Here is a 22,500-nt window from a genome sequence, read left to right on the forward strand (position 1 = left end):
TCCCTCCCGTCTCTCACCAGCGAGGCCATGGTGAAGCCTATCACCTCGATGCAGCCGTCGTCGTGGCGCTGCGGTTCAAAATCCCGGTGGTCCCCGGTGTTTCCCCACGGCATGGTGCCAGCACAGTACCTGCACGCGACACAGAGAAGTTGTTTAAAAGAGCAGAATCTGCGTAAAAAGGTACTCGAGCCTCCATTAAAGCTAGATTAACGCTTATAAACAAATCTGCCCCCATGTTATTTTCTGGGCAAGAGGGTTTCTGCCTTTTTTTCGACAGATGGGATGTTCTGTGGGGGCGGCCTACCTGGGGATGTTCAGAAACACGATGCACTGGAACTTCAGCTCCTGGATCTTCTGAGTCAGATCCGTGCCGTCGCACTGGGAGAGACGGACAAAGCCACGGTGAATATGGTACGCGCTCTACTCGGTCCTCGACTCCCCCCTCCATTGTATTGAAATTTTACCGGTATAAACCGGTAGCACGACGGGGATACTTCATTTTATCTGTTTTCTGCAACTAGAGAAGAGGTGTTTAGAAGTGGGAGGTGTGTTGACGTCTGTAAAATATTTTTTTGCACTACCTCCATCTCTGCTTACTACTCTCATCTGTTCAATATTCATATTTATACATTCTCCAGGACATTTTAATTAGTATCATTTCATGTTTACTACCCACATCTCCAACTGTACACCTGCTATTTCTATTTGATGTATTTATGGTATGCTTTTCCCTGCACAAGGCATTTATTTTATATTTTTGTATTCTATTATGTGAATATAGTCTTTGTTTATTTTTATCTATATCCCTTATTTGTGTATTATTACTATTTGCGCACTTTTCCACCTTGTAATGCTACTGTGACAACTGAATTTAAAAATAAGAATAAGAACAACTTTATTTATCCCGAAGGAAATTGTTGTGCCATAGTTACAAGAAAACTATATCAATAAAAAATAATAGTAGAAAATTGTATAAACAGTTAAAAAAAAAAAAAAAAAGGAAGAATAAGAATAAGAAATATAAATAAACTATAAAGTGTCTTAAGTACCAAGTGAAAGATAAGGAGTGACCAACAGTATAAAAAAATATTGTACATGTAGCTGTTATGAAATATTGCATGGTTATGAAAATGTATATGGAAAAATTATATATCCAGCTCTCTTGATGAGCTTCTTGGGTCTGTTAGCGCCAGCTGTTTTGAGCCCGCTGCCCCGGCACAGAAGTAGAAGAATTTCCAATCCTGGGATCAATAAAGTCGATCTTATCATATCTTAGATTTACCATCAACGTTTCCGAACGCAAACGGCGTCTTTTCCGGGACGGACGGCCGTGAGCGTTTTTGTTTTCGGCGTAGCGAGACATTTAAAGTCCTTCGCTGAGCCCGAGTGGTGTTAAAAAAAAAAAAAAAAGGATAATTAAATGAATAAAAGCCATCATTTAGGCGCATTGTTGTGCTGGTGATGCTGATGATGATGATGAGTGCGGCGGCCGCGGCTCCTTTGGACGCCGTCCCACACACTCGGTCCGGCTGCCATCAATACTCGCTCGAGCACTAAATCAGCGGCTATAAATAGCGGCGGACAAACGCGCTGCTTACCGCCGGGCTGAGTAATGTGCCCAGCTGTTTCAGAAAATCGCTAATCCTTTTTAAAAATCAAAGCATGAATTCATGACACGTTTTTAAAGATTTACGTCCTGAGCCGGGGGATTATTTATCACTGAGAGGTCGGTTTAGAGTTTTCTCGCTCTCTCTTTTTTTTTTCCTCTTTGAATGGGATTGGACGATAGCTGCGGAGATGACGAGTGCTTTGTCCGATGTGATCGGCAGCCTAAAAGTCCAGAAAGTAAAACTAGGATCTTGAATTGGGTTAAAGATCAAATATTGCGATTCCGCAGTTATTACTTTGTATGAAATCAGATATTGTTTAATTGTCTTCTTTAAGTTTGACAATTCTTATCTTAATGGCTTATTTGTTGATTTTTAAAATATTTTTCCTATGTTGTGACCTTCAAATAATTCCCCAAGTCATTTTTTGACAACGCTGATTTTTTTTTTTTTTCACCAAAATTAACAACTTACTCAACATATGGCTCAGTTTTTTGTTTGCTGAAAAACTTGAAATAATGAGTCGGGGATTATTTTAAGAAGGCGATGATATATATAAATATAATTATCTGTATATTAATACAGATAATAATTGACCAAGGGGAAATACGAGTAAACTTACACTTATTGCAAATAATAATTGAAGTAAGAATCGTTGAAATCAGAGAGAAATAAAAATTAAAAAAAAAAAACGCCAGAAAATATTCAACCACTTGCAAATAAAGTGTGTCAATTATGAGAAAATTGCAGAGGAAATGCCAGGTATTAAAGCTTAAACCTACTGAAGGTCATGAACTGAAGACTCAGAGGCACTTGGGGGAATAAGAAAAAAAAAAAAGTAATTAAAACATTCCTCAAAATGCAGGAGACGCAGCCAGTTTGTTTTGATGGGGTGTTTTTCCCGTTTGAGCGGAAACTGTGTTTTTATCAGGAGCAACATCACAACATGAATATTAAGCTCTTTAAATTTGAAGCTACGATGTTGGTAAAGTTATGACAATGTGACGGCTGATCTCAGAGGCAGGAATGACCTGTAGACGCTGTGTGTGCGCGCGTGCGTGTGTGCGTGTGTGTGTGTGTGTGTGTGATGGAGGGGGGGGGTTGAGAGGCAGCCTTCTTAATCAACAGGGCCGACCTGCAGCCCAGACGTGTCAACATGGAAAACGATACAGAAGGTGAGAGGGAGGGAGAGAGGTAGAGTGTGTGTGTGTGTGTGTGTGTGTGTGTGTGTGTGTGTGTTAACACTCACCACCACTCTGACGTGCTTCGACAAATCCCTCGAGCTCCTCTGGAGGAAATCTGAGAAGGCGGCCTGCACGTGCATGATACACACACACACACACACACCCACACACACACACACACACACACACACACACACACACACACAGAAAGAACCCGATCAAACAGAATTACAGTCCATTACATTTTGTTGATTCAAAAGAGATGCGTTCTTCCTCTGAACTCCCGCCCTGAACGCCTTCCTTCCATCTCCCACCTTGCGCTGCTTTTTTGAAAAAAATAAAATAAAAAAATTCAAACCCACTTAAATCTCATTGGAAAAAGCACATTGAAAACCACTCAATAATAATAATAATAATAATAATAATAATATAGCACTTTCAAACTACATCCTGAGAGTCCCGATTTTCTGATTCGACACCTATGTTCAATATCGAGAAAAAAAGTTGTTTTTTTTCGCTTGCTTTTCAATATAGTTATTACTTCAATTAATATTACTAGATTGTTAACTTTAATAAATCTGAATATCTTTTCTTCCTCCGAACGCCCTTCCTTAATGCCTTCCTTCTTTCTTCCATCCTGGGTGTGGTTTCTGCCATTTTTCAATGCAATGATGCGGATATATAATAATTATAATAATGATAATGATACTTATTATAATATTTAATTTATAATTAATATTTTAATATTTATATATTAATAATTTAATAACACTGAAGCACTTTCAAAGTTCTATATGAGTCCAGATTTTCTGACATCTCCTGCATCTTTGTTTAATATTGAATACAAAATACAGATTTTGTTAGCTTTTAAAGATAGTAATATGATATATAACCTAAATGTCCATTTTCCTGAAGTCATTAAAGTTTTCATACTAAATCTGTAAACTGTATCTGTTTGCTGCAGCTTTTGGTCGGTGTTTTGTCTTGTGAGTCAAAGTGTGACATTTTTTTAGACAGTAAAAATAAAAATTAAAAGTTGGATAAAGTTATCAGCTGTGATCACTTCATGTTTTTGGACTTACCTACCATGCCATGTACTGCCAAAAATGTGTTTGGTTAATAATTTTGAATTTTATGACATTGTTGACATGACGTGATAGAGATAAAATGGGATTATTGATATTCTTTAGATCACTTTTTTTTTTTCAGCATCAGATCATTTGCTTCGTCGATGTTATGTAATCATGTTACTCCCTCTGCCTCCCTCATTTCCTTCTCACTTCGTCCTCGGCCTCCCGTTGTGTAAAATATGTGTGTGTGTCTTTTTTAAAGAGACAGATTTAACCGAGGATGAGTGAGGATTTCAAGGTGCGGGACTCTGTGTGTGTGTGTGTGTGTGTGTGTGTGTGCATGGAGTGAGGTGAAGGACTCACTCCTGCATAGAACATCTTGTTGCGGAAGCGGCTGTTGAACTTCTCAGGGTTGGCCTCTGGAAAGAGACAAACAGGGGGAGGGAAGACATTAAACACCTTGTAAAAATTAATAATAAAGGACTTTAAAATGTTCTAACTCATAAATGGTGACTGATGAACCTGTGCCTTTTCGACAATTCCCCTTTGTTCGGCGGGGGCCTTTTTCTTTTACCGCCGCGAGGCTGAATGCGTTTTCGCCAGAAACGAGAGGAACTTAATGGAATATAAATAACGCAAATACCTGGTGGAATACGATACTATAATAGCCGGAAAAGACACTAAAGAGGGCCCCACTGACCTCTGGACTCATGGAACTCCAGGGTGACGTGAGCGTCGAAGCCCAGGCTGAAGTAGTTGTTGAAAACGTTCAGGGGCAGCTGAGGACACAGCAGGAGTGGGATAGATTATTATTATTATTTTTTTTTAATAGAATCCCTGCAGGACGGAGGTTCATTTTCAGAGTTTCACGTTAACAGTTATACTTTCATACACACACGTGCGTGCGGATGGACGTACGACAACGGTGACGCGCTGGAGGTTTCGGTGAGAAGTTTCGACTTCCTGCTGTGGTAGACGCTTCTTTTTTCTCTTGTCGAATGGCTTTGGGGGATTCGAGACTGCGGCCACGTGTCTCGCCACGGTTTATTTACCAGCGTGGATCTGATTTCTGATGTTTGACGTTCTGAGCTGTCTCAGGACGCCGGTGAAAATCACCGTCACAGTGGTCCGACAATCTGTCGCAGCTAAATCGCGCGGGCGGGAATTTGTCTTTGTCCGTCTTAGATTTCGAGTGACGCTTTATCTCATTTTGCGAGTGCTACGTGCTTTTTAGCAGCCGCGTCTGCCCCCCCGCCCCCACCTCTGGCGTGTTTTTTTTTTTAATTTCATTTTTTTATTTACCCCGCCCAAGGTCATCGCAGCTGCATTTTAGGTTCAGTGTAAGACATGTAAACATGCCACTGTGGCATTTTTCTTTTTGCCTCCTTAGCTGCAGCCAGATGGCACTATACCTTGGTTTTAAATTAAAGAAAAAAACTCTTTTTTTTTCATTATTTATATGCCGCATTTGACGCCTTCTCGTGCACATTTCATATCGTGTGATTGCTGTTTTTAACAGTCCTGTAGCCAATTACCCCACCAGGGATAAACAAGTGAGTTGTGCTTATATGACTAAATAAGCGCTGCTGCCAAATTCTGAAATTTCATGCGATTTAGACAGAAAGGAGAAAAACTGAATCCCAGCCTTCGTCGTCTTCTGACCTTCTGCGTCCCGTCCTCCGACTGAACGGCGCTCTTCTCCACCAGGAGGTTCCATCTGTCCAGCTGCACCACCGAGCCGTCCTCCACGTGACACAGCACCTTGGACACCGGCTCGTCGGTGTATCCCTGCGCCGGGCGGATCAAAACGCGGAGCTAAGAGTCCCGGTCGAACTTACGTCCTCGAATCACGAAGTAAAAATGAAACGGCTTATCGATTAGCAAGTTTAACAGCAATAACTGACTCTAAAAGTGGGATCTGGTATCTTTCGTACTTGATTTTCTAAACAACAAATCGCACGCTCCCTTCTGCTGTCTTTCCTTCGTCACTTTTATTTTTTTTTGCATGCAATCCATTTCTTTTCTCTGCTTTTAATTTTTCTTTTCCTCCACAGCAGTCAGAGTAGACACACAGGAGGGGGGGGAAGATAACAATCTGATGATAGTAGCGCTTATGGCCTCCTCTCTGTCTCCCTTATACACTCTTATGCACACACACACACACACACACACACAGATTCACAGGGACACTGGCGCTCACGCAGAGAGGGCGGGGGGGGTGGTGTCGCTGCGGCAGGAAGCGGCACAAATGAGTGTCGGCAAGAGACGAGAGCGAGGTGAAAGGAGAAGAAAAAAAAAAAAGAATATCGAGAGGCGCGGGAGCCTTGAGACGAGGGAGATTTTCCAGTTTTGAATAAAACATTCGGGGGGGGTTTATTCGTACATCATGGCTTACTACCGTGCGTGAACGCAGTGAGCAAACGGCGATGTTTTAAGAAATACGCTGTTTTAGTGAAAAAAAGAACCTCTTTTTTTTTTTTAACCGGAGATTGCTGTGAGACGAGCCTGCGAGCCCTTTGAAACGTAACTCTCGACATTTCTAAAATCGAGTTTTGTCTCGTCGTGTCTGACAAAGCGCCTCAGAGGACGATGCAGACCCGTGATTAATAACAAAAGTTCTATTAGCGAAAAAAAAAAATGTTTTAAATGAGTCAAAAAAGGGTTTTTTTGAGCCCGACTGACTCACTCGGAGAAGATATTAGACGTATTATTGTCGCGGCGGGCCCACATAACTGAGATAAAGAAAGGCCTAATGGAAGAACGTGGGTGCTAGCGAAGGTTGCGATGCGATTGTGTAACGTGTGTGCACGTGTGCGTGGGTGTGTGTATGTATGTGTGATGCATGTCCAAAAAAAAAAAAAAAAAAATCGCAGATTCCCAACACTCGCCTTTAAAAGCGCAAAGGGTCCTGTTGAAAACACAGAACATGTAAAAAAAAAAAATTGTGTTTTTGTTTTGATTTTTATCCAGCAGAGCTGAGAAACAGGCACTCGTGTCAGGAGTCATACTTTCCAGCGTTTGCGAAGTTTGGAGTTGGGGGGGGTTTTCTGATTGGCTGAGCACTCGGGGCGCTTTATTTCGCCGAGCCAGATTAAAAGATGTGACGAGACAGTCAAACTGCAAAAAAAAAAAAAAAAAAAAAAAAAATCCCTTGACTGTTATCGTGAGTGCGGTTGGCCGAAGTCAGGTGAAATTTTAATTGCTCTAAATATTAAGAGAAATCCGTCAAGAAAAGAAACGGGACGAGTTTGAAGGTTTCATTGCGAATGAAAACGCTGCTTTCGGTCAGATGGGGAGGAGCTGCGCTCCGGAGAGGTCAGACAATGGTTAGATGTCAGGGTTCGAGAGGATGAGATACACAGGAAGACCGCTCGGGTAAACTTCCTGGAATGTGGGTGAGATGTTTTTCGCGGCTCCCGAAGGTGTCAAGGGATGGATGCGTTTGTTTTGGACGCGTGTCCGAACGCGGACGCGTTTCGCATCGCGTCTGCACCGAATCACGAAAAAAAAAAAGAACTGCCGATGTTGAAAAGCTCGAAGTGGTATGTGCCGACAGGGCCGAGAGGCAGAGATCTGGACGTGTATCGAAAACAAAAAAGTCAAGGTGATGGGAACTCACCCCGCCCCAGTTGAGCGTCCTGGCGAGGTCATTTCCTGTTCCCAGAGGAAGGACGGCAACAGGAGGTTGGGGGTTCATCTGTAGCTCGTCCAGAGTGGACAGGATCCATCCCACCTACGGACGGACACGCACGTACCGAATATCCAGGCCGCACAGACGTGGAACATGATGGGATGGACACGGGGAAGGGATAGAGTAAGGTCTCACCGTCCCGTCTCCTCCGCAGGCCAGGATACGCAGGTTTGGCACTTTCCTGTACAACTCCAGCCTGTCGGCCAGTGGAGAGGACAAAGCATGTGGGGTCAACTGGTACAATTTGAACCGCTTGGAATTCGGCGCCACCAATGCCGGGGCTTTCCCCTTTACGATTTTCGCAGTCTTAGACTTCAAACTGAAAGCCGGAAGGGAATCTTGAGAGTCTTACTGGAGTCTTTGGATCTCTAAGTGTAACCTGGGATTCTTACGGTCTTAGAGCAGTCTGTTCCCAGTCTCGGGTTTATGACATTAACGCAAATCCGTACAGCGATGTAACACAATTAACAACTAATAGACCAAGAAAACCGGAGAAAGGAAACCTGATGGATAATCAATCACCAGAGTTGTACCGGAAGAAGAGCCGGTATTTGATGGCGGTATGGTTATGGGGCGTCCAGAAAGAGGGGCGGACGGTGGAGCCTTGGGGGGCTGGACTTGTATGTCAACTCTCCAAATGTATAACGGCCGAGTGGAGAAGGAAAATCGATGGATTGAAATAGCGAAGGCTCTGTAAATACCGGGTGAAAACATTGCACGGTCGGAAAAATATAGAATATTTAGAACATAATAAAAATATAGAATATAAAGAATACAGTTGTCTCCGCGGGTCTTCTCCAAATCTTTTCAAAGTCTATTGATGTAAAATCCACAGTCTTTGTAAAAGCTCTGTCTGAGACTTAAAACTCTAAAAACTATTCTTTACATGTCTTTTCCAAATCTTTTCAAAGTATTTAGACGTATGGGTGGCATCAGGGGCATTTTCCGGTTCGTTTTACCCTCCTTTCAATGTACAGTATACCCTTGTTTTTCGCAGGGTTTACGTTCCAAAAAGAGCCCGATAGGCAAAAACCGTGAAGTAGAAACCTTTAGTTTTTTTTTACAATTATTATAAGATTAAATACTCTATTATATATTGAAAAGAAAGAACAACGATTTTACAGGCTCAATCATTTGTTTCACAAATTAAAGTACTGTGCTTTTTTTTCAACAAATTGCAGACAGATGCAACCCTTTTTGCATCCTTGTTAAAACTTATTGCTGCTGTCGTCCTCATTTTTTTTTTCTTCCTTCTTTATGGAACGAACGAACGGAAGATTCATTAAGTCCGTAATGCCGACCTACAGCCGCATAGCTTTTACCTTCCCTTAGCATGTCCAGAAGTTTAACTTTATCTGCAATAGATAGCATCTTCCGCTGCCTTTTAGGCCCTGCTGCAGGTGCTTTTGTCGGTCCAGAGCGTTTTGTCAACATTATGGGTTTTAGAGAAAATTGCAAGAGAATTTGCACGTATGTAATGTAAATTTGGCGAGCTGTTTTACGTACATGTACATATCAAACTGCAACGTTATTGACGTACAGGTAGAGAAGAAGCGGAGTGACATTTTAGCCAATCAGAACGCAGAACACAATGCACGATGCAAATCCGTGAGGTAGCGAAACCGTGAAAAGTAAACCGCGTTATAGCGAGGGATCACTGTATTCTGTTTTTGTGAGGGGTCTCGGTAAGTTAGAAATAAACTCCAGTGTCACTGTTGGATCACAGATGTGATCCCAGTGTGTAATGATAATAATAATAATAATAATAATAATAATAATAATAATAATAATAATAAAAAAGCAGTGAAATGACTCTGCGTTAAAGTTGAGGGTGTCTAACAGTTTGTTGCTACCTGCTCCTTCACCTCTTGCACAACATTATGTGCAGATGTGTTTGACATTTTGTCCGAATGACCAATAAAATGGTTTTTCATTCCAATTTGGTTCTCTTGAAATCTCTCCTGTGTAAAACTAGCTGTTCTACATATACATTACATAGTACACGACTGTCTCAGAAAATTAGAATATTGTGGTAAAGTTCTTCATCTTCTGTAATGCAATTAAAAAACAAAAATTACTTTTTCCATGATATTCTAATTAATGAGATAGGATTTTTGAGTTTCCTTAAGATGTAAGCCATAATAATCAGCAATATTAAAATAATAAAAGGCTCGCAACCTTTCAGTCGATTTGTAATGAATCCAGAATGTATGACATTTTTGTTTTTGTAATTGCAGCACAGAAGATAAAGCACTTTATCACAATATTCTAATTTTCTGAGACAGTCCTGTATACTATTAAATATATTGAGATTTTTTTTTTTTTTCCACTTTTAGTATCAGTAAGTGTTCTTATCTGTTGTGCGCTTTATTGCTTACTCTGTTGGGAAATGTCTAGTCTTTGTATTTATGCATTTCTATTCTATCACTGTGAGAAATATCTTCTCGATTCCTCTTCATGAGAAATTTACAAAAAAGCTGACTTTACTGATCCGGCCAGAGAGGCCAGAGAGGAAGTGGGGAGAAAAAAAACAAAACTCGAGGGTACTTACGCCTCTCGGAGTCCGCCCTGTGACAGGTCAAAGACCTGCCGTGGGTTCAGGATCCACATGAACATCTGCAGCACCTTGGCGCCCTGTGGAGAGAACCGTTTCCCTTCAACTTCATTTAAAAGAGGGAAGTTTTGTCAAACTACTTATGGTTTTCTAAAAAAAAAAAAGGGCTCCAATTTATCCGTGTCGGCTCCGGGTTGCTATGACGAGAGCGGTTGGTAGCGTTTGTGATCGATGGAATCATATGTTTTGACAAAAGTCGGTAATTTTTTTTTTTTTCTAACCACAATATGGAGGAAAAGAAAGAAAATGCTCCAAAATAATTGCCCGTGAAAACTCGGCTTATCTGATAAAGCTAATCCTGCCTGGACCAACTTCGCCATTGGACGCCGGCGGGTTGGAATAACGGGTTTGAACGGATTCTCGGGGCTTATTTCAAACACCGGCAAGACGCACAGAGGCGCCGGAAGTCACTTCGTTACCGGGGCGACCCGGGAAGAAATAATCGCGTCCATTTCAAAATCTCAATGGGATCTACTTCTCGTTTACTATTGCGGGGAATTTCATTGGTTATTTTTATTTTTTTGCTTGATGTTTAATGATTATTAGCACACTGATTGGATTTTCCTGCATGCGAAAGCCGAGACAACCACCGAATATCAAGAACCCTGAACGGTAAAAAATTGTATTTTTATCTAATTTTCAGTCAGAAGTCTTCATCCCGGCCCCAGCTATGCGACGAAGCACAATAAACAGCCGTTCGACGCGATTCTCCGCTGTCTGCAAACGCGGGGTGAATATAAATTGCGCTGCCTGGAGTCCCTGCCGATGCATCTGCGGTTCAGACGAGGCCGCGGAGTCACGTGACGAGGATGTGTTTTATGCTGACCTGGTTGCCGCCGCTCTTGGGATTGACAAAAACTAAGATGGGCTTCATGAGGGGAGAGGGCAGAGGCTTGAGCATGAATGGCCGCCATTTGGACTCCTGGAGGGGGGAAAAAAAAAAAAACACAGTCAGGGAAAGAACAATTATTTTGTGTGTGTGTATGCACAGAAAAGTAAGGATAAACATTTGGAATTCTTGTTGGAGTTATCTATGAAAACGTCTGAAAGATAAGTCAAGACTTTTAGTGGATTTTCTTTTTTCTTAGCTATTTTTTATCAAAATTCCTGAGAGAAAAAGTGAGATTTCTTTTTCCATGCAATTTTAATTCATAGCTGTTTTTTTGTTTTTTTTTGGCATCTGCGAAAAGCCTGATGCACAAGGGAGGCCGTTTTTTTCTTTCCTGTTTGTTGGTGAAGACTGTAAGATGAGATCAAATAATATGAGAAAAGATAGACTTTGTCCATGCAAAAAGTAATAGAAAGAATATGCAAATGAAGAAGAAAATGGATACGAATATACAGAGACTATATACAGTTTAGACAGAATACAAAAATTATGTATTTTACCACGTACCCAATTCTTCAGTCTACAGAAAAAGAAACATTTTTCAAGTCAGCAAATCTGACATTAATAACAGGAGGCGTGGCGTGTTGACTATTTAGGAGCGGAGACCTTTAACCGCAGGGACGTCGACGCTTAAGAAAACGTTTTGTTGTGGAAGGTGATCGGCTTCCCGATGTAGCCGGGTGACGGTTACACCGATTGGCCTGCTGTCCGTTTTCACAACCGCCGACTCATGGGCGAGTTTCGACCCGAGAAATCGTAAATTTCAGACGTATAAATACTTATGATAGCCAAAACGTGATATTGAGCACTTCCCTCGCCTCTGCTACTTTTGACACTTACGTCTGTTCCCTTCTTGCTCGTCCTCCGTTTGAAGGAGGTCCGTTTTTTTCTCCTGGCTGAGTTCTTCAGCGAGCTCTGGGTTCACAGACAGAGGTCAGAGGTCAGAGGTCAGTTCAACGCCGCCGTGTTCCTTGTGATGCTAATTAAAAATGCAACGAAGCAAGTGACACGAGTGCAAGTGTGTGTGTGTGTGATGCTCTCCTGGAGATACGAACACAGTCCCCTCTCGGATATGTTGGATGTGTGTCGGCTCGTATCACGTCACATAAAACACACACACACACACGCGGTTTGTGACACACGCCGTCTTTTAGGCTTCTAAATTTAGTCTGAACGGTCGTTTCTCGTTACCGTCATAAAGTGACAGATCATGGGAGGACTGGTGATGCAGCTGGGTGGAGGGAGATCATGTGTGTGTGTGTGTGTGTGTGTGTGTGTGTGTGTGCATACACCTGTGGTTTCCTGACTTTGATAATCCAGGACGGAGGTACGATGACGCCGGCGTGCGCCCCGAGTGAACATGGCTCCTCGATCTGGTGCAGCATGAAACACGTCACCTTGTTGTGGAACTGCGAACGCAAACACCGCCGTTACTTACTCCCGCAGGCAACTTCAAAAGAAAACCGCACATTATTTGTCATGGATTTCGATATGATTTATAAAAAAAAAAGAGAAAAAAAAGGAAAAAAAAAAGGGAATTAACCATTTCATAGCTGAGGATTTTTTTAATATATTATTAATAAATAATTATTCATTATTATTAATGTTTATTATAACATTATGTTGATTTATGTAACACATATACAGTTTCACGTATTATAGTAAATCTCGTTTAATCTCAAATTTTTTTTTCTTTTTTTTTTAGTAAACAAAAGCCAATCCAATCTTTCAGCCAAAACATATTAAACTTAAACTCATCGCATCGTACGCATGGCGTGAGAATCACAAAAACCTACAAGCTTTTGAGCGCAAGTATTCGGGTCGCTTGTTTCCTTTATGGTAGAAATGCAAGCGGTGGATCACAAATATAAAACGAGCAAAACTGATGCACTTTGCTATGATGAAAAACTTTTCAGAAACCAGCCGTCAGTCATCGGCTGAAAAAGGTACAATTAACAAGTGTGAAACCTTTTAAGAAGGAATACTGCATCACTATTTTTTCCCCTCCTAAGAGGAAGCTCTCTGGAGAGATATGATGGCCCGAGCGTGTTAAATGAGACAAATGGGAGAATCTTGACATTCCACACTAACACACACACACACACACACTCGTACTTTTACTTTAGCCGATGTTAGCGCTGGGAGGGCGTGTTTACTCACGGCCTGTTTACACCAGGAGCAGCTGATGGCGATGATTTCTTTACTGTGAAAGAACTTCTGTTGAAAACTCTGCGGAGCGGTAAAGCAAAAGCGTGGATATTTCAGATTACATTTGTTTTCGGGTCGTGAAAACTCAAACGAGAGTGCTGACCTGGACTCAGGAATTGTGAACAATAATTCTGGAAGTGTGTGTGTGTGATTGTCCTTGCCTTCCCGCACTGCCGACACTTTCCCTCCTGTCTCCGCCTGTGGACCCAGTGGTGTCTGAGTAGGTTCTGCTGTTGGGACAGAGAGAGAGAGTTGTTGGCGGAGGACGCGTTAGGATTATTTTTGCCGTTGACGGGCGGAGCGGCTCGGCGCTCGATGCACTCACGTCTCTGAGGCACCTCGACCCTCCCTCTCTGAACGTCGGCTTGCATCTGAAGTTGATCTGCAGGGGAGGCGGCGCAGAGGCGTGGAATGAGTGATGACAATTTTACAAAAGGTTATTGATTCCACCACCATGAGAGATTAAATCCTGGCACCTTTACTGCAAGGGTGTTAGCGGCTTCATCAACTTATCAGGAAATGACAATCAATCGACTGTTTTCTAAAGGCTGTGAAATGATGTTTCTGTTAAAAAGATGGAGGGTTCGGCCCTGCACCCGCTGGAGCTCATCAATACGGGGAGTCTGTGGTTCTGTCGCCACGGTAGCAGGCAGTGGATGTAATGTGGCTAAACCTGGCTGTTCACTGTGAAGATGAATTTAAAATTTGCTTTACTGTGACTACAGAATAAACTCCCAAGAATAAAATGGGGTCTTTTTATTACAAGAAAGAATAAAGTACACAATTAAGTGTGTTGAATACATTTTATCAGATTATTTTGTGTGTGTGTGTGTGTGTGTGTGTGTGTGTGTGTGTGTGTAGGGCTAAAAAAAAAAAAACATTCAAGTGAAAAAAAAAAACTAGATTAAATATTTTGATACTTTACATCTACTTATTGATGTCTATAATTACTTTTTAATTTAATTATCTAAATGAATTTGAAATTGCTTTACTGTGACTACAGAATAAACTCCCAAGAATAAAATGGGGTCTTTTTATTACAAGGTACACAATCAAATGTGTTGAATACATTTAATCAGTTTACTTCGTATGTGTGTGTGTGTGTGTGTGTGTGTGTGTGTGTAGGGTTAAAAAAAAAAAAGAAAAAAAAAACATTCAAGTGAAAAAAAAAAAACGACATTAAATATTTTGATACTTTACATCTGCTTATTGATGTCTCTAATTACTTTTTATTTAATTATCTGAATTTAATAACAATAATTTGGCTATCACTCCAATCATTTTTTCATGCGTGTGCTTGGCCATGGTAGTTTTTGTCCTCTATACTCAACAATTTCAATTTTTTTCATTTTATTTTTCATGATTTTTTTTGGAATTGATTTTTCATTCATACGTCGGGATTAAATGACATCTCCAGATTCTAAGGCACAATTGGCACGCTTCTATTTTAAACTGCCGGACATATTTCGAGGTCCCGAGTTTGGTGAGGGCATCGCTGACATTCTTGCTGCATGTGAGGGATTAAAGTCTAACATTTATTCACACCACGTTTGTTTGGTTTTTTTTTTCTTTTTTTAAATTTTCCACTTTGGCCAGAGCTTTGCAGTTAGAATCAAAGCGTCAGAAAATACCTTCTCAAGCTGTTCTATGCAGCTGGCGTGCACAACGATCTTACAGGCGGCACATTTCCTCCTGGGCGCAGACTTCTTAAAGGAGCAAAGACACAAGGGGGCACGGGGAGTATGGAGGAGGGGAGGGGTTGAGATTTACAGGAAACTCAGAAATCCAGCGCAAGAACTCTCATTGATGATACAAAGCACATATTTACACAGAAATAATACACTCAAGCATGCACACACACACACACACAAAAACATCTGCAGCGGAGTTGACACCTCGCCAGAGCGAAATTATCCGATGTGATTCTTGTAAAAAGAAACAGCACCAAAAAATGAGATAAGAAATTGTTTGCTTTTTTTGATGAGACTGAGACGAATAGACATTAAATTTTAAAAAATGTTGTAGCTGATAAATAGGATAAAACAACATATGGACCTTTACTTTCATGTTTTCTATGTGAATAATAAAGATCAGTGACCTCAAAAATCCGTGCAAAGCCACAACTCTGACTTCTAGATGACAAAGTTACGGTCGGTGTGTCACTTCCTGGTTTCACCTGATTGGACGAACACTGTGTTGACGGTCAAATATTAAACTGATGTTCCTAAAGTGTGTTTTTGAAGATGTTTTTAGTGAGAAATACACACAAAATTGTATAAAGAGATCAATGTGACGCAGGGGGTACAGCTACTGTGTTTGGAAGCGAACGTTCCTGGTTCGATTCCCGGTTCCTCCTCGTGTGTCAAAGTGTTATTCAGCAAAAGAGTAAGAACAACTTTATCTATCCCGAAGGAAATTGTTGGTCCAGAGTTTCAAGTAAAATATAACAATAATAGATAATAGGAAGAATAGTAGGAAGGAGGAGAAGGAGGAGAATAAGAAATACAATAAAATATACTATATATGTATATATATATATATATATATAAAAACACTGATTTCTAACTGGTGGATGGCAGCCTACTGCTTATGGTTCATCCATGATGGGTTAATTGCAGAGAACGAATTTCCCCACGGGGATTAAAAAAGGATATATTGTAATTATAGAGTGTGTGTGTGACGTGAGCAGTGGTTGTTTCCATGCTGGTTTATCCTGTGTCCATGTTTTGACAGGCTGATTCCATATCTGTTTTTGCAGCCTCTACATTTTTCAGTATTCCATGGATCCATTATTTATAAGCGGAATGAGTTCTTGACATCGTGTTGTCAGAAGGAAGTGAAACTTTTGAAAGAATTCAGGCACAGGCTATTAAAAAAAAAATAAAAAATTGTGAAATGAGGATCTAAATTCCTGCTAATAAATTCTTAGGTTGTGGGGGCAGGTTGTGCCAGAAGGGAGGGGCGATTTTGTTTCGTTTTGTTTTTTGGTCTTATTTATGAAGATGACAAAGCTCCAATGAACTCTTGGGTTTAAAAAAAAAAATTGCAAATGTTGCAAAAAAAAAAAAAAAAAAAAAAAACGGCCTGACCTCCCAGGTCGTCCATGAGTCGACGGTTCACACGTACGCGCGGGAAGAGTTCAGAGCGAGAGCCTCATTATTTTTTTTCCATGGACCTGGACTCCAAGCCTGTGCGGCAGCCTCCTTCCGCATTTTCCTGTGCGACGACCGAGACTAAATTGGCGGCGTCTCTCCGAGCGCAGGTATTAACGCACTTGTCGCGTCGCCCACGAGTTCTCCACCGGAGACTCCGCTGAGGTGAGCGTTTATCTCATTAAAGTAATGACTAATGGAGCCAGATCGGTTCATTCCTTTGGATGTTGTGACGAACGGTGACTTCCGCGGATGTCCGAAGCAGGTGGAGGGCGCGCAATCCCCCCCCTTTCCTCCACCTGCTGCTGTTGGATGGAGAGGCCTTGAATCACTTTCCTCCTCCTGCTCGGGAGAAACTCTTCATCTGAGTGAGACTTGATGCATTTGGTTGAAAATAACACTTAATGTTTCAGAGAAGAGGGCTGAAAACGCTAGCCGAGCACCTGCCGAGCGCGTGGACTTTGCGCTAATGTTATTCCTTTTTTTTTTGTGGATCTTAAAATACCAAAGTGCGGATGAAAAACAGTGACGTGATGAATTGAATTCTGTGTGTTTTCAGCACCCCCCCTTCAAATGTAAACAAAAAAAAAAGGGAAATAGCTGCAATCAGCTGTGGTAATAGTGAACAAACAACCGACCCTGTTGCTCCAGGAGCTTTTCAAATCGCCTCCCTCCGACAGGTCTCCTTTGTCCGGAGACAATTGATGCGACGTTTGTTCGGTGAAAATAAGCGATTCGCAGCAATTCCTGCGTTGGGCGATAAATCTCTTAATCCCCTCCTCCCCCTTTGATCAACAGCGAAAAAAGTGATGAGCAAGTTTGGGTCCAGCTGAGGCTCTTGACTGCAACGCCGGTCGGTTTAAACGTCTGAGAATCAGGACAAGATTTCCTCGGTGGGACGTTTTGACTAAGCGGCTGGCTGAAACTAAGAGACTAACTAGCATGCCTGGCTGAGGAACAGCTGAGGTTTCCACGGTTACGCTGGAGGGGATCTTGACGAAAAACCCCGAAAACCGGGCAAAATCCCAAACGACAGAATGAGATAATCCTTTATGAGCCTCAAGTCTCAACGCCCCCCAAAAAAATTACAAACAATAATATAATTAATAACAATAAATACTAAAAAGTGAATTGATAACTAAGGGGGGGGGATTAAGGGACAGTTCTCTACATTGAGCTGTCATGAAAGTACTTTGGCGACACACACACACACACACACACACACACACACACACACACACACACACACACACATTACATTACATTTGGCAGACACTTTTATCCAAAGCGACTTACAATAGGGACTGCAAATAACACTTGCAAATACAAGATACACAGGAAATATACAGAACAGTAAGCTTGGGTTAGTGGGTTTTTTTTTTCTTTTTTTGACAAAGACATACGCAAACGTGTACACACACACACACACACACACACACACACACTCACTGCGGTCTTCAGAAGGCAGGTGTCTTCGCCCAGATAACAAAGTTCTCCCGAACAGCTGGTTTCCATCCACAGGTGATCCCCGTTCACCGCGTTCTCCTGCACCCAACACACACACACACACACACACACACAGGAAATAATGACTTGGTAATTTCCTCTCCCCGTACCTCCTGTCATATTATACTGCCACCATGTGCACTGATACAAACACTGGGCAGGCAAAGTGGTCAAGAAGTGTGTCAAGCACATAATTGCTGCCGCTGAGTAGGTGTGTAATTTCACGGTGCATGTTAATTCAGGATGTTAATCATAACACTAAAGACTTGCAATCCTGGTATAAACACAATCCTAAAAGGATGCTAATGCGCAGACCCGGATGTGACATTAACGTTGCGCTGGTATGATAGAAAGGTATGGTTTTGAGGAGATGTTGTCTGTTGAGATTCCTGGAAGGGACCTTTCTTGGGGGTTCCTAGTCCCGAGTCAAAAATATATAAAATGTCTTTACTTTGGCTTTTTTGGATATAAATACCTCCAGGTTTCCATATCCATGGTTACAGATTTGGAGAGCAGGGTTCCAGAACTGCGCTGACTATTGTGTTGCTCGGCTAATGCAGTGCAACCCAACGGGATCTCCATTTTTTTTCTCGAAATCACCTAAAATTGACTTTTTTTTTTGTTTTGTTTTGGTCAAATATCTTGTAAAACCCTTTTCGTTTCCTTATGTGCATCACTAACTCGCAAAACACTTGTTCTCTCCATAGATTCCCTCGATTTATTCGCTATTTCGGTTCACTTCTGAGGCTCTGTCTAGCATTAAAAAAGGGGTTGTCAATCTCACGTCGACAAAGACGTCCATGCGTAGATGCACAAATCAACTGCAGTTGTTGCGAATATAGTTTGACGAAAGTCTCCAGCTGCAGCTTTTCTTGCAAAAACCGGCTGACAGAGAGCAGCTGAGCAGCTCGGAGGAGGCCGAAGCTGCTAATCTTTTCCTAATCTCTCTCTTTCTCGCTCTCTGTTTCTCTATATTGGATCGACCAAAGTCTCCCAGGACCTTAAATTTAGGCCAAATCAGCCTCTGTGACTCTGGTCGATCTATGATTCATCGCTCTATCGCTCCATACATCTCCATCCCGCATCTCACGTGTCTACTCTGTCACTCCTACACACACACACACACACAAGCCGCCTACCAATCTGCGGCCGCACACCATCTGACTCCTTGCCGCTTAAAACTGACCGTAAATCCTCTGTGTAATCAACCCCTTAGTGAATATTGATGAGTGATTATGTGCATTGATTTTATATGAGAATGCGTGTGAGCGTGTGTGAGCGTATGTGCGCGCTGGGGAGCGTGCGCGTCATGTGGAGAGCTAAAGGCCAGCGGTGACGCAGTGGAAGTGTCCCTGCAGACGGGGCAGGAAGGGAGTCTCAGAAGTGGAACCAACAGCCGCTCGTCGTCTTACGCCTTCCGCCGATAACAAGCCGGCTCATCGCGTTCTCATCATGGATGCAGCCTTCAAGTGAACTATTGATGGGGGGGGGGGGGGGTGAAAAAAAAAAAAAAAAAAAAAAAAAAGGTAGCCGTCCTTCCAAACACATTTTTCGCTGTGTGATTTTTTTTTTTTTTATTTTTTTTTTTTTTGCCTTTATTCCATTTATTCCAACAGCAGTCAAAATCATGCCTCGGTGACCGACCGAGCGTTGTTTTTGTTTCCTCCTTCAAATTAAAAATGTTCCTTTCTTTGATGATGCTAAACTTACAAAAAAAAAAAAAGAAAAAAGCGCCCCTTTGTCACATTCTTTACTTATTAAATCAGATAAAAATAGCTGCGGTCCGCTCTTCTGTTAAAGCCTTTATAAACAAGGCGGGATGGCGGCAGTTATTTTCTGCTTGTTCACAATCAGATTAGATGAAAACTTAAGAGGTGGCCGGCCTCCGAAACCCTCTGGTGCAATGCACAACAACAGTTTCGATGTTTATAAAAAAAATAAATAAAATGATCACATTAAACTATCACCAGTTGGACTGGAGAGTTTGAAAAAATATGACCGTGGCAGTGCACTTTTTTTTTTTTTAACGTAATGGCTTCTGGAGATATCCCCCTTTTTCTCACGGGAAAAAAAGAAAGTGCAGCGTTCTGCCTTTTGGTTTTGCTAATGTAAAACCTTTTTATCACCAACCAGTAATTTCAAATTTGATCCTCGACAAACTGCACATTTGCCAGGTCTCATTTTAAGCGCGAGGATTTATTTATTTATTTTTTTTATAATGTTTAATTCTTTCATTTTTTTCCTACTTCCTATTACTTTGTGATTAAAAGCACCCTGGTATATTATTTTTTTTTTTTTTATATACAACCACCTGCTTTATTATCAGTTTTTTTCTTGATTGTATGCTCCACTTGCTGATCACATTTGGACATTCGTTGCTATTAGTCAACTGGGAATTTTCTGACAAGCCAATATCTAAAACAAATTATCAACAACTGAGCTGAAAATGTAAGAAATTGCAAGAAAACAATTAATAATCAATTAATCGTCCACAGAAAATTAGAGAACGAGCCACTGAAAACAAAAAAACTGCATTATATTTGAAAGGTGAGGTTGTTCCTGCGGTGTCAGATTTCTTAAGTGGAAATAAAAAGCTAATTAAGCTGTCTGCTGAGCCGCCGACAACGAATTGATTTGTCCCCTTTTGTCGACATGTGACCATCTGTCTCTAGGCAGATGTCGTCCTGTGCGCATTGCGTTTTTTCAAAACCGAATTCCGGGGCGTAAAAAAAAAATATATATATATATATATATATATATTATAAATAAATAAATAAAAAAAATCAAAGCTGCATTGGCTCTTTCTGATGCGGGGCCATCTCGGGCGCGAAGCGATTTTCTTCTAATGGCTCTTTAGCGCTTTGGGCTGCGTCAGCAGCGAAATCCCTTAAAAGTTTGTTGAGGTAAATCCCCAAAAGAGCCCCGTCCCATAAAGTCTCGACAGAGAAAAGTGATATTTCTTTGCTCGTCCCTCACGACATACACCCAACCCCACCCCCCCTCAAAAAAGCCCTCAAAAGCAAATTGCTGCTTTTCGGTTTTCCACATGAACATATGGTTGATGATATCAGTCTGCTAGAAAAGCTGTTGCTCTGAAAAAATCCAAATGTTATTCAGTGACCCAGGTCTTCTGAGGCGACTGTTTTCATCATGCCTGCACCCGGAGCAGGTTTTTTTTCCACCTGCCTGGCTTAAAAAAATAAGAAAACGGAAGACTGACCGTCCAGTCCACGCACGTGCGCAGCTCCTTGCTGGGACCGTTGGACAGCGGCGGTAGGGAGGACTGCGGCGGGCCGAGGTGCTGCAGGCCTGACCGTGAGATGGCTTTCCTGATTCAGAAAACAAACAAAAAAAAAAAACCACATAAACAGGAAGTCACATCACTAATAACGTGAAGATGCACAAAACATTTTGATTCTAAAATCTTTATGTTATTGATTTTTTTTTTTTTTTTTTTTTCAATTTCCCAAAAATCCCCCATTGAATCGGTCGAACGTAAATAGCCGAAGTGGATTCATCCCCGTTTTATCGTCAAAAAACCGCGACCTTTTGCGACGGCTTAATCTGTGATTCCCGGAAAAAAAAAAATCTAAAATCTTTGTGTTATTCATTTTTTTTTTTTTTTTTTTTTTCAATTCCCCAAAAATCCCCCATTGAATCGGTCGAACGTAAATAGCCGAAGTGGATTCATCCCCGTTTTATCGTCAAAAAACCGCGACCTTTTGCGACGGCTCAATCTGTGATTCCCGGAAAAAAAAAATCTAAAATCTTTGTGTTATTGATTTTTTTTTTTTTTTTTTTTTTTCAATCCCCCAAAAATCCCCCATTGAATCGGTCGAACGTAAATAGCCGAAGTGGATTCATCCCCGTTTTATCGTCAAAAAACCGCGACCTTTTGCGACGGCTCAATCTGTGATTCCCGGAAAAAAAAAAATCTAAAATCTTTGTGTTATTCATTTTTTTTTTTTTTTTTTTTTTTCAATTCCCCAAAAATCCCCCATTGAATCGGTCGAACGTAAATAGCCGAAGTGGATTCATCCCCGTTTTATCGTCAAAAAACCGCGACCTTTTGCGACGGCTCAATCTGTGATTCCCGGAAAAAAAAAAATCTAAAATCTTTGTGTTATTGATTTTTTTTTTTTTTTTTTTTTTTTTCAATTCCCCAAAAATCCCCCATTGAATCGGTCGAACGTAAATAGCCGAAGTGGATTCATCCCCGTTTTATCGTCAAAAAAACGCGACCTTTTGCGACGGCTCAATCTGTGATTCCCGGACAAAAAAAAACAAAAAAAACATGCATCACAGTTTTGCCCGCGACGCGGCGCGTTCTCGTGAACGCTAGATTTTGGGGGGGAGCTGATGAATAATTTGTGCTGTTGGAGGGGAGGGTTCTGGTGGTTCAGCTAGAGAAATTCTGCCTAGGGAGGACTGGGAACAGCTTGGAGGAAGAGGCTGCCAGCAGCACTTCGGGGCGACGGGTGGAAGACGAGGACAGATCTGTTCAGTCATAAGATGAGTCAGCACCCGCCGCGCTTTTCTCTCTCTCTCACGCTGCACTCCATGACTCTCGCCCCATTCG

At 41.5% G+C, this 22,500-nt stretch overlaps 1 protein-coding gene across 5 annotated transcripts in view; it reads right to left on the reverse strand.

The window, feature by feature from the left end:
• The window catches only part of dgki (diacylglycerol kinase, iota), a 78,488-nt gene that overhangs the window by 16,707 nt on the left and 39,281 nt on the right, over window positions 1-22,500 (reverse strand). For 4 of the 5 annotated variants that reach the window (XM_086146594.1, XM_086146592.1, XM_086146593.1 and 1 more), the window contains exons 2-19: window positions 21,142-21,250; window positions 17,865-17,960; window positions 14,895-14,969; window positions 13,589-13,645; window positions 13,425-13,493; window positions 13,216-13,284; window positions 12,348-12,464; window positions 11,896-11,970; window positions 10,993-11,088; window positions 10,104-10,186; window positions 7,688-7,748; window positions 7,481-7,594; window positions 5,524-5,649; window positions 4,562-4,640; window positions 4,225-4,280; window positions 2,857-2,919; window positions 305-378; window positions 18-129 (exon numbers count right to left, since the gene is read on the reverse strand). In XM_086146594.1, the coding sequence (XP_086002720.1) occupies window positions 18-129; window positions 305-378; window positions 2,857-2,919; window positions 4,225-4,280; window positions 4,562-4,640; window positions 5,524-5,649; window positions 7,481-7,594; window positions 7,688-7,748; window positions 10,104-10,186; window positions 10,993-11,088; window positions 11,896-11,970; window positions 12,348-12,464; window positions 13,216-13,284; window positions 13,425-13,493; window positions 13,589-13,645; window positions 14,895-14,969; window positions 17,865-17,960; window positions 21,142-21,250 (1,531 nt within the window). The remainder of the gene's footprint in view (window positions 1-17; window positions 130-304; window positions 379-2,856; window positions 2,920-4,224; window positions 4,281-4,561; window positions 4,641-5,523; window positions 5,650-7,480; window positions 7,595-7,687; window positions 7,749-10,103; window positions 10,187-10,992; window positions 11,089-11,895; window positions 11,971-12,347; window positions 12,465-13,215; window positions 13,285-13,424; window positions 13,494-13,588; window positions 13,646-14,894; window positions 14,970-17,864; window positions 17,961-21,141; window positions 21,251-22,500) is intronic. The other variant, XM_086146591.1, reaches the window with a different exon arrangement.

Source organism: Fistularia commersonii, chromosome 5 (assembly GCF_037954325.1).
Source record: "Fistularia commersonii isolate RoL2024-O1a breed Wild chromosome 5, RoL_Fcom_v1.0, whole genome shotgun sequence".
Taxonomy (NCBI): Eukaryota; Metazoa; Chordata; class Actinopteri; order Syngnathiformes; family Fistulariidae; genus Fistularia; species Fistularia commersonii.